General features: G+C 38.3%; 1 protein-coding gene across 2 annotated transcripts in view; it reads right to left on the bottom strand.

Moving 5' to 3' along the window:
• The window catches only part of LOC133345374 (PTB domain-containing engulfment adapter protein 1-like), a 66,354-nt gene that overhangs the window by 28,817 nt on the left and 25,153 nt on the right, over positions 1 to 12,384 (bottom strand). For both annotated transcript variants that reach the window (XM_061556072.1, XM_061556073.1), the window contains exon 4: positions 6,920 to 6,991. In XM_061556072.1, the coding sequence (XP_061412056.1) occupies positions 6,920 to 6,991 (72 nt within the window). The remainder of the gene's footprint in view (positions 1 to 6,919; positions 6,992 to 12,384) is intronic.

Genomic DNA, 12,384 nt, shown 5'->3' with positions numbered 1-12,384 from the left:
GAACAATGATAAATGATACGCGATAAAATAAATCAAACATTAAATATCTCTTTAACAAACAAAAAACAAGAACGTCTGTTTAGTTATCCCATTTATATCTGGCCTTGTGGAATATAAGCTGGAAGTAAATGAGGGATAAAGATGAATGTCCCGTTTGTTGCTAATAACACAACAAGCCAAAGGCCAGTAAGGCCATTTAGCACTCCAGCTCATAAATTCATGATGGAGAGTATGGTGCATTTAATGTTATCCATTAAACACCAGGGCATTTAAAGCTTGTAATCATTCTCTTGCCCATATATTAGTCCTGTGAATATGAATCTCTCTGTTGTAAGGGTGCCCAAAATGTAACTAGCGACCTTCAACGAAGCATCCATATTGCTCATCTCCAATGGCAAATCTTAGCCAGTTGTGGAAATTCCACATTCCTATGGTGAGAACCAATCTGTCTGCAGTACAGCCACTCTGGACTTTTATCACAAATCAGCAATTATTGATGGACCCCAATGGGCTGAGTTGATAAACTCTGACTGGGATTTAAACTCATGGCTTTATGATTGTGAGTTAGGGATACTAATAATGAATTTCCTGAGCATTAAGCATCGTGTGCTTTATTTTCAGTTTGCATGAATCGTTTAATGTTCATCATAAACCGAACAAAACTGCTCTGCATAATTGATTGTTATTTCTACAAAGCAGGTGCCATGCCGATACGTGTGTAAACAACATACTCTTTATTTGAAGCTTTCGTGACTGCAGGAATTACTCTTTGGTTCTTTCGGTAAAGTCACGGAGAAAGAAAATAAATTAAATAATTAAGATAATGCATTCAATAGATCATCTCACATGTCGAAGTTATTTATCGTTCATGAATTGTGGTGATGCAATGGGTAGCGTAATGCACTATGAACCCTGTGAGCTCGAAGCCCAGCCACGGCTGAGACAAGTGGCGATTCATATCTGAACGGTCCTGGGATCTCTCCCCTCTTTCACCAACCCGCATTGACAAGCATTGGTAATGTATGGTCAAACTATCACAATGACGGACACAACATTGGAATGCCTTAAGTAATAGATTGTATTTTTAAAAATATAAATCTATCAATGCGAGCGTTTTTTTTCTGAACCATCTGTGTCCTTGAGATTAACATTTAGTGTGCCTCATATACTGTAAATATAAGCTAATTGTTGACAATCTTTTAAATTTTCATTTCAAACACGACAGCATTTACTCTGAAAAAAGGTAAGCCCCTTAATTTAGATAGCTTCTATATATTGTTTTAGAAAACAAGGGTGGCATAGATATGAAATGACCTTCGCTAATGAAGTATACATTATGTCAAGGAAATTTAACAATTACATCATCACGTGAAAACAAAGATTATCCATTAATCACATGGGAGCCATATCAATGTTGTCGACTCTGGCTTGTCCCAAGTTTTATTAGCAGACATTGAAGTATGTATGTTGAACTTTGCAACATACATAACCTGTCATGGCAATCGAAGGACAACAAACTAAACACAAAAAGCAGTTCTAAATAAATTAGTTTTCAATCTAGATTAAGAATTGCATAGCTCCAATGGATTCATAACATCGGAAGGAAGAGCATTCCAGACGGCCGCAGTAGTGCATTGGAAAGCACGCGATGCCAAATGGCAACCAAATTTTTTAATGTTTTGGTTTTCAAACGTTTAATTATATGGGTGCTTGCCTGCTTCTGAATGAATAATTATTGATTATTATAATGTTATGATGACCTCACGATAAAATCAGAGTATGGTTACAAGCATGGTCATACTTCAAGCAAAAGTCATCATAATATGAAATCACCATCAACTGATATCATGCAGAAGCTCAACTAATGAATTTCTTAAACAAGTCCTGGTTATTTATAAGGTAGCATTAACATAGTGTCCGACTGTGAAACCACTCATTGTTGTTGCTCAGCGGAAGCCAACTTGTTTTTCTTAACAGTATGAATTCCTGTATGCGTTTAATCTATGTATTTTCTCCAATTCACGTGTTCCTCTATTTGTCTTTCTGTGTAATTTTGAGAACGCATTTCTTTGATGAGCACTTTTCAGTGCTTGTTTAATGGTCTGTGTTTATGGTTCTCATACCAGGTAGTACACACTAATGAAAACAAATCTTCTTGAGGCACATGTTTTTGCGACTCTTTCTTTTCGAGTTCAGTATTCGAAAATTACTCCAACCTGTTCTCTTGTATATCTCTATGTAATCCTTTTGATCCCAGGCCGTCTTCAATTGCTGTTCCAGATACACATGCTCTACTGTTTCCCAATCCTTAACATTATTTCCTGTAAATGACCTTTGCTTTACTCATATTCATCTTGGCTCAACTTTGTAGGTTTCTTTATTAAGTTGTTATCACATATTCTGCCATATTCCTTTGAAAATTATCATCAATATTTCATCCGAAAATCTTAAGTTATTCATTGTTTCTCCATTAAAATGTATGCCATTGCTTCTCCAATTATATTTGTAGAGAGTATTTTCTAATGTTGCTGTGAATAACTTCGGCCAAAGTACATGAGATTATGCCTCCCTTTTTATAATGTTTATTTGTACTCTCTTCATGTCATCTTCGTGCGGCTGTTCCCTTTTTGTAAATATTTTTTTATGATAAAAAAAATATTTATTTTTTATTTATGCCTTGGCTTGTGAGACCTTGGATGAATGCATATATTTTTAACTGATATCGAATGGATTTTCGTAGCTTACAAAGCTCCGCACAATGGTAGCATAACTAATTACCCAAGTCGCCCTTGCAAGAGACAATGTTGCATGTGTCTCAATGGGTTTATTTAATCTGCTGGTTATATTAAAGGCGGTGTAATATTTCACACTAGTCTTCCCCAAACTCTGATTAATAGTATTATATGGTCAATCAATATCATGAAATAGGAAACACTGTATATGTTATCATTCATAGTACCATTGCTTTATTTTTCTTCTTGGTTCTTTCGGTAAAGTCACGTAGAATGGAAATAATAAAATAATAAATATAAAACATTAATAATTCTCACGACGTTTCGGCCACAACGCAAGCAGCCGTCCTCAGGTGAAGAACAGGTCTGTCAGAAAGACAGCGTCTGAATGAACACCACCAGGCTTGGCAGTATATATTTAAGCTGGGTTGGAGGGGGAAGAGCGCCTTGACAAAGGAATTTGCATATCAATAGAAATTTTGCATATTTATGGAAATGCAGGTATGTGATTAGTACTACTTATGCCCGTGCATTATGCAGGATTAGCAGCATCAAAGGGAGGGGATATGGAAAATGCAGGTATGTGATTAGTACTACTTATGCCCGTGCATTATGCACACCATAGAGCCCAATGCATCTCCGACCAGGAACACATTGCCAGTGAACTCAAACACGTACGCCAAGCTCTTAAGGCTAATGGTTACTCCGACTACACAATCCGCAAAGCCATCACTCCAACCATCAAGAAGGATACTGTTGAGGAGCCTTTCAAGACCATCACCTTACCCTACATTGCTGGGGTCACAAAAAAAGATCTCCAAAATCCAGGTCCGATTCAACACAGTACATAAAATCCGTGATCTGGTCCCGTCTGTAAAAGATGTGGTTCCAGACATACAGTGCCCTGGCGTCTACAAACTAAGTTTCCTCTGTGGTAGCAGTTACATTGGAGAAACCAAACGACATGTCTCGGACCGCATCCGTGAACATAAAGCAGACTTGAAACACGGTAGGACAAACACCTCAGCCGTGGCAGATCACTGTTACAATTCAGTGGGCTCACATGATATTGACTTCTCCAAGACAGAGGTTCCCTGCCAGCCATCTGGCTACCATGAGAGATTCGTTCATGAGGCGATCCACATATACAAACACAGAGACAATTTCAACCGAGAAGATGGATTCTGGCTTAGCAATCATTGGAAGGACGTAATAAACCATTTCGGATCTCAACTGATTGTGTTCACGTTTACGGTGACTTTCAGACCGCGTTCCACTCACTGGCATTGTATTCTTTGCAGGGAATGGATTATTTGCTCCGCTGCAAGTTTCCTCACTACTCTCCCCTTGACATATTTCGTTGCTTCCTCTTAGTATCTTTCACACGACGGTCAATGGTACAGTGTATAATAACAAATAGTATAAAATTTATATGCTTAATACAATGTACAAAGTAATATATAGTATCGTAATTGTATAGTGAATATACAGCAGTGTGATATACATTAGGGTGGGTAGAATAATACATAGTGTAATATTACAATGTATAAGGTTTAGGGTGGTTTATAGCAATACAGTATATAATTTAATGTTGGGGTTGTCTATCTATATATATAAAATCGTGAATGTCTGTCTGTCGGTTTGTCTGTGTGTGTGTCTGTGTGGCCAGACCATACGCAGTTTCATTGGACGGCGGTTGCCCCTGGCAATGGGTAGCGACGCATTCGCTGCCGGGTGGACGCCATTTTTAATTCCCGTTAAAAATATGCGCACGCATTAACACGCGACTCTGAGGTAAATTCATCAAAGTTTCACGTCCTCTTCACTCCCCCCCCACCACAATGTGTGCAATTACTATTATAGGGTCGGTAGATAATACAATTATAGCGATTAGACAGTATTATTGTAGCGCGGGGGGGGGGGGGGTACCCAGCCTCAGCCGGGTGGGCAATCTAGGCGAGGCCGGAGGCTCTGCATGGTACTAGGCCTCGACACCCACCACGCGACTCTGAGGTAAATTCATCAAAGTTTCATGTCCTCTTCACTCCCCCCCCCACCCCAATGTGTGCAATTACTATTATAGGGTCGGTAGATAATAAAATAATAGCGATTAGACAGTATTATTGTAGCGCAGGGGGGGGGGGAATGGCACCCGTACCCAGCCTCAGCCGGGTGGGCAATTTAGGCGAGGCCGGAGGCTCTGCACGGTACTAGGCCTCGACACCCCACCACACTATAGGCCGTACATATTACTGCACAGCGGCCGAGGAGATCGTGGCTGGGGGGGGGGGGGGGGCAGGGGTAGCAGCCCATCTGTGTATATATGTAAGGTTATTAAGAAATATATTTTTCACCCGGGCAACGCCGAGTACTTATGCTAGTGGCAGTATATAGTACGGTGTAGACTCGTGTGATGTAAGAGAATAAAGTTTAGATGGAAGCATATTATATTTTTTACGACGTAGAATTGTAATGTATTACTCACTGTTAGTAACTCAGCTTATTGTAGAGTATATTTAGTATACTGATGATACTATGTAGTTTATACTTTAGTTGTTTACGTGGTGGTTTTAGTTACTGCAGCTACATACTATTAACACTCCTTCCCTTTATTAATGCTACCCCTATCCCCTCCCTTTGATGCTGCTAATCCTGCATAATGCACGGGCATAAGTAGTACTAATCACATACCCGCATTTCCCATAAATATGCTAAATTCCTCTTGATATACAAATTCCTTTGTCAAGGCGCTCTTCCCCCTCCAATCCAGCTTAAATATACGCTGCTAAGTGTTCATTCAGATGCTGTCTTTCTGACAGACCTGTTCTTCACCTGAGGACGGCTGCTTGCGTTGTGGCCGAAACGTCGTGAGAATTATTTTATTATGTTTTATTATTATTATTTTATTATTTCCATTCTACGTGACTTTACCGAAAGAACCAAGAAGATGAATCCCTGCAGTCACGAAAGCTTTAAATCGAAACATTGCTTTATTGTTATATTTCCATTATCATCAGAATATTTCAGACATTTATACGTGCGTGTATATAAAGGATGACATATCCACAGATCGTGAACTCCAAATGGCGATATGAATCATTGCTTGAGCTGTTGCGTTACATTCGGTGTATTGCACACAAAACATCTGTATCAGTGTGGCTGTGTTCATGTTCCCCACTCATCCGTCACGGTCTCAGGGCTTTGACCTACCATCTCAGAGGCATGCTGCCTCCTTACCCATGACATGGGCATCAGTCCCAAAGTCGACCAACTATTTCACCAATTTCATTTTGAATGCAAAGCTACTTTCGCCAATTACATTGTATTCATTTTATTTTCGGAATCGAACTCATTTTTCTTTCATTGTGCAGAGTCCGATGGATGAGACACGACACAATGGGGAAATACATGGGGGACAGGGGGCAGGGAACGGGGATAAGAATTCGAAAAAAAAAAGAACATGATGCGTCGTATTCCTTGAGCAAGGCAAAGCTGTTCATTTTTCTTTGTCGTGTGATCCATGAACAAATACAGGATAAAAAAGTACTGGCACTCACGAAGGTAGATATACACACACAAAAAAAACATCAAACTAAACATGAGGAAAATGTTCAATACTGTAAATATAACCTGCATGAGAAGTAGGACAGTTTAAAGTTAGCACAGCACATATCTTATGCAGTAACATACATGGGAACTCCCCTGCCAAACATGACAAATCCATAAAATTTTCGTTTTACAATAGACATCTCATTCATGTCAGTTTACTCATCATGAAAATTGAGAGGACCTAGCCTAAAAGGTGCAACAGTTGCCAAATGTAGTAAACAATAACAACAAACTGCACATTAAATGTGATCTGCTCATAACAAAACTCAAAAGGCGCACCATGCTATAATGAGTATTGGGTGAAACTGATCCACATTGGCAGTCCAGAGTCAGTGGTGGAAATTCCACATTGCTATGGTGGGGTCTCAGGGCCAGCCTTTCCATGGGACAACCACTGCTGACTTCGCACAACGTTTTACTCGATGAATTAATCAAGAAAGCATGATGGCCAAGGTCAACTCCTAATTGGCTTTTGAATTCGCAACATTCCAATTGTGGGACTAATTTTAACACTGATAACTTGACTAAAAGAGCAATTCAGAATTTGGGGAGGAGGAAGGTTAACAATTGAAAGTCACCTTAAGTTTGTTGACGGCATCCTTCACTATATCTGACCCCTTGGGCTGATCAACTTCACGGCTCCCAAGGAACTGGGAATACAGCCAATAACATCAGGGTTAAACCTTTCCGTTTATAATAGGCAACTTATTATATTTTTACCAAGGACAACAAACTGAGGCAATGAAATAATAAGGTAGAATGATTTTTGTAGTTGAGCACAAATAAGGCAATGTTTTTAAAATTAGCTGTCATTAAAATGTATTTAGAAACGGCTGCATGTAATGGTGGCATTTGTATTTTGAAACAGCTCCTTGGAATAGTTGCATTTAATGCTGAAGTATATGCAATTTTATTTGCATGTTGATGTGTAAAATTATATTGTAAATTTCTTGCAGGAGCAGTGCAAAGACCCTTATTTGTCAATTGGTCAGAACAGATATAGCTGAGAATGGATGTGTAGTCAGTCCAAGTGAGTTGCAGATGTTGTCTTGGGAGCAATACTATTTATTTCACCAACTCAACATAACATAACAAAATGTAAACAATTCCAACTTAAAAAAAATCACAAAAAGTCTCAACCTTTGCGATTTGCTAATCACATTGTTTCAAATTACAATTTCGATTTGAAATCGATCAATCGTTCAGCCCGAGTATGTACATTTAACTTATTTTGCACGGTACATAGCCAATGATGGTAATCGGAGGTACATAGCCAACCTTGTGAATAACCTCAGGTGCTACCACCTCAGGTAGCCGAACTTTAGCACTACAGATTTATTTACATGGCTTTTGAGAGTGAATTATTGCATAACCCAGTCATTGCAAATGGTTATCACATAATGGACTGTTGTTGGCCATATCAGGCAAATGGGCCTACTAAAGTCATGCCACCTCAGGTGGAACTGGCAAGTCCAATATCTGGTCTGGGCTCATGGACTGAGGCTTTGCAACAGCGATACTATTTCCAAGTGCCCTGTACTATACTGTGTACAATTATACTTTTCTACGTGGAATATATACTCTGCTACATATAATGATATATATTTGTACATTGAGACAATTACCATTCATGTTGTGCATGACAATGTTCATATGCCAGTGCGTGAACCACAATGCCACATGTAGTCTTGTATATTATACTAGAGAGCAAAACATGTTTGGAAAGTAAATAGTCATATTAAATTGAATGGGTGGCTTTAGTGGGAAAAAACTATGAGGTTGAAATATTAAAATATCTATAATGTTCTGGGAAATGTTTTATCCTGGTATGTGTATACCAGATATGCTGTATGTTGATGTCGTGTAAAGATGATTGGCTTCTATATATGCTAATTTAATAAGTTAAACAAATATCAATGAATAAAATGAACTGTTGACAAATTAATTAGAATTAATTAATTTGTATAATCTTTGGCTAGCAGACCTTCCTTCCCAATTTATTAAAGTCATATATTTTAAGAATCACTGTATATTCCTCTGAAAATTTATTAATTTTTCATAACCACAATCTTAAAATTAAACAACTACACCTTAAAAGTTCCACATGCAAAGCAGATTGCAAGTTTTCTATTTCTTATTTAAAGAAATGTATGCTTTTTTGATAATTTATCCAAATACATGAACATACTTTAATAAACAAGTACAATTTCTATATTTTGTCAGATACAGTTGACTTATATCATGCAATATTAAATTGGCAAGGATCTGCTTTATTGAAAAAATTACTCTGTGAAGGTGGCACCATTAAAAAATAAAATTTATGAAATGGTCCGGGAGAAAAGGCTGGGGTCAAAGTGCAGGAGATTCTATCGATTATGTTCCACCTCATGTAATAGCAAAATTGCTTGCACTGTCTACGGTGTTTAGACAATTGCCCTTCCTCCATACGGTCTGGCTGGCAATGCTAATGGTAGTGCTGTAACAAAAAAAATTCTTGCTGTGGTTGTCACACCTGATGATGATTGCCTGTGTTGCAATCGAAACGTTGTGATTTTATTTTTTTATTTTTTTCACCTACGTGACTATACCGAAAGAACCAAAGAGTATGGATCCTTGCAGTCACGAAAACTTCAAATCTAGAAAAAGTGGTGTATATCTCACACACAAATAAAATTGTGCACAATGAATACGCAAATCAAAAATAATCTGCAACCCAGTAAAATGTAGTTTTAAATTAACGTGCATTATTTCCACGTTACAAAACAACTGAATTCTGTTAAATATATTTAAAATATCCTTGTTATTCAACCAGACATTTAAAATACAGTGGTACCTCGGTATACGTAGTTAATTTGTTCCAGAAGGTAGGAATTATACCAAAAATGACATATACCAAACGAATTTTTCCCATAAGAAATATGTATATATATCAGTTTTTTGCAAAAATGCTTTTGTATATTACATTTTAACCTTGTTCAGCATGGTTTACTTAAGACTTGAATGAATCTGGCAATAACAATATTACTCAAGCATTCATCGCCCACATGAATATAAAAAGTCTTGCTCTCATGGTAGTATGCTGGAAATGTGGGAGTCCTCATGACAATAATAACCATTGTTCATCGAATGTCTTTATTTAAGGTAATACCATTGAAATTTGTACCGACAACTTGAATGAATGTCACACCCGAAGAAGTAGACTTGTATGGTGGGTGTTATTCTACAGGCAAATACTTAACCTGCTGTATTTGACCAACAGTCACTGCGTACTTCTTCTGTTCTCTTTATCCTCATGCTATATACATACGTACAATGTTCATTGTAGATTTTACTTCAAGCACTGTAAATGCCTGTAATATTGACGGAAACAAAAGTAAAAAGTAAAATCTTTCATAAATTCAGTGACATACGTGTAGGTGGATGCTGTTCTGCCTCACGGCAGGTGTGGGTGTGCGTACACAGGAACTTCCTGTATTGATGTTGAGTTTGGTCACGTGACCAGGAAGTTACGATTTGACATTCTCTCAGCCACGTGGCAGGGTGTCAGCCATTACACAGAGTACAAAATGGAGGCACAAATAGCGTCTCAGAGAAGACAGGTGCATATTTTCATTGTGAGAATTTAAGAAGCATTGTCTGTAAGTTCGTCTATGTTCTTATAATACTGGAAATGCTGTTATAATGTTAGGATGGCCGTTATAATGCTGTAAATGCCTTTATAATGTTAAATTGTGATGATAAATATGAGGCCTAGTTAACAACGAAGCCTGCCACTGGCATTATTGTGAATGTTACTTGTAATTGAATACGTCAAGTCAGACTTGCACCCATGTAACCTTATTACGATCTTGAGAGCAAGGATGACAAAATATCTCATCCACAATTCAGTGTTATGCGTAGTACTGTACATTTAGGCTGCAGTATGGTGATTACACGATGTGCCCTTAACACAGTAGCTTATTCTCTTGTATAGCTATCCAGTACTAATGTAGGTGCCTGGTCCATCCAGGATCTATTATTGAGTTTCATGTTATCTAAGACAATGTTATGATGATGTCATGTTCGTTCATTGTATTGATATTTCAAGTATTAATAGATGCTGTATTTTGTGCTGTGTTTTTCCATCAGTTTTACCTCGTTCAATTCATTAAATACGTTTGGAGTCGGATGTTGAATGCGAGGTTATCTACTCGTATAGTGGTGCAACGCGACACCCAGCGAGGCCGAGATAGATGCAATGGTTATTGTAATAAAGTGCAGTAGTAATCAGTGAAATTTGTGAGTTATGTATGCCACTGTATTCACATTCTGTACTAATGTTAATGCGATATTTACATATCACAATTAATTCTAGATTTGAAGCTTTCGTGACTGCAAGGATTCATATTCTTAGGTTTTTTCGGTAAAGTCACGTAGGTAAAACATCAAAATTAATAAAAATAAAATAAAACAAAAATCACGACGTTTCGGAGGCAACACAAGTCTCCGTCATCAGGTGGGACCGTCACAGCCGGATTAGCTGCATCAAGTGAGGCGATGCAGCTAATCCGGCTGTGACGGTCCCACCTGATGACGGAGACTTGTGTTGCCTCCGAAACGTCGTGATTTTTGTTTTATTTTATTTTTATTAATTTTGATGTTTTACCTACGTGACTTTACCGAAAAAACCTAAGAATATATATCACAATTAAAATAATTAACTACATGAGGCAGTGGTCATGTTTATTCGTAGTCATGAGGCAACGTTTGAAATTCCACAATCACATGGCAACAGTATTCTCACAGGCCAACTGTACAATAAGTAGAGAAAATATGAATGTGTAAAAAATTAGCTGCAGTAAATTATATCAGTATTATTATTGCTAAAGCCACCATTGCCAATATTTAGGTATATACTTTAGTGTCACTGTCTTACTGATCATTATGATAAGTGTTACTTTTGCATTATCCGAAAATCAGTAAGAGATGTGTATGCCTGCATGCTTGCATTTGAATTTTATATTGTTACACAATAAACCCTCGACTGTTCAAAACTTCACTATGGGGACCTCATTTGCCAGTAAAAATATGATAATTGGTTCTTTACCCTTCTATCTGGCAACAAAACTGACACCTTTTTGCAAGGAGTCATGTTTGCATAGACCGCAATACCTGCAGTCATAATACAAACAAAAGAACATAACTCTGATAATGTGCACTGTCCTTGAAGTTGATTGGTCCACACCCGAGACAGCTTTCCTTCGAGCCTAGTCTCATATGGGTTGGACCAGATGACGCCAAAAGGCGCACAACTCAAGGACAATGCACCATCAGAGTATGAGAGCTCGGGGCAAGCATCTACACTATGGGGACCTCATTTGCCAGTAAAAATATGATAATTGGTTCTTTACCCTTCTATCTGGCAACAAAACTGACACTTTTTTGCAAGGAGTCATGTTTGCATAGACCGCAATACCTGCAGTCATAATACAAACAAAAGAACATAACTCTGATAATGTGCACTGTCCTTGAAGTTGATTGGTCCACACCCGAGACAGCTTTCCTTCGAGCCTAGTCTCATATGGGTTGGACCAGATGACGCCAAAAGGCGCACAACTCAAGGACAATGCACCATCAGAGTATGAGAGCTCGGGGCAAGCATCTACACTATGGGGACCTCATTTGCCAGTAAAAATATGATAATTGGTTCTTTACCCTTCTATCTGGCAACAAAACTGACACCTTTTTGCAAGGAGTCATGTTTGCATAGACCGCAATACCTGCAGTCATAATACAAACAAAAGAACATAACTCTGATAATGTGCACTGTCCTTGAAGTTGATTGGTCCACACCCGAGACAGCTTTCCTTCGAGCCTAGTCTCATATGGGTTGGACCAGATGACGCCAAAAGGCGCACAACTCAAGGACAATGCACCATCAGAGTATGAGAGCTCGGGGCAAGCATCTACACTATGGGGACCTCATTTGCCAGTAAAAATATGATAATTGGTTCTTTACCCTTCTATCTGGCAACAAAACTGACACCTTTTTGCAAGGAGTCAT

This window comes from Lethenteron reissneri, chromosome 21 (assembly GCF_015708825.2).
Source record: "Lethenteron reissneri isolate LAM-NWPU_2019-01 chromosome 21, ASM1570882v1, whole genome shotgun sequence".
NCBI lineage: Eukaryota > Metazoa > Chordata > Hyperoartia > Petromyzontiformes > Petromyzontidae > Lethenteron > Lethenteron reissneri.
The sequence above is the reverse complement of the archived record's forward strand: the minus strand, read 5'-3'. Positions and strand labels throughout refer to the sequence as shown.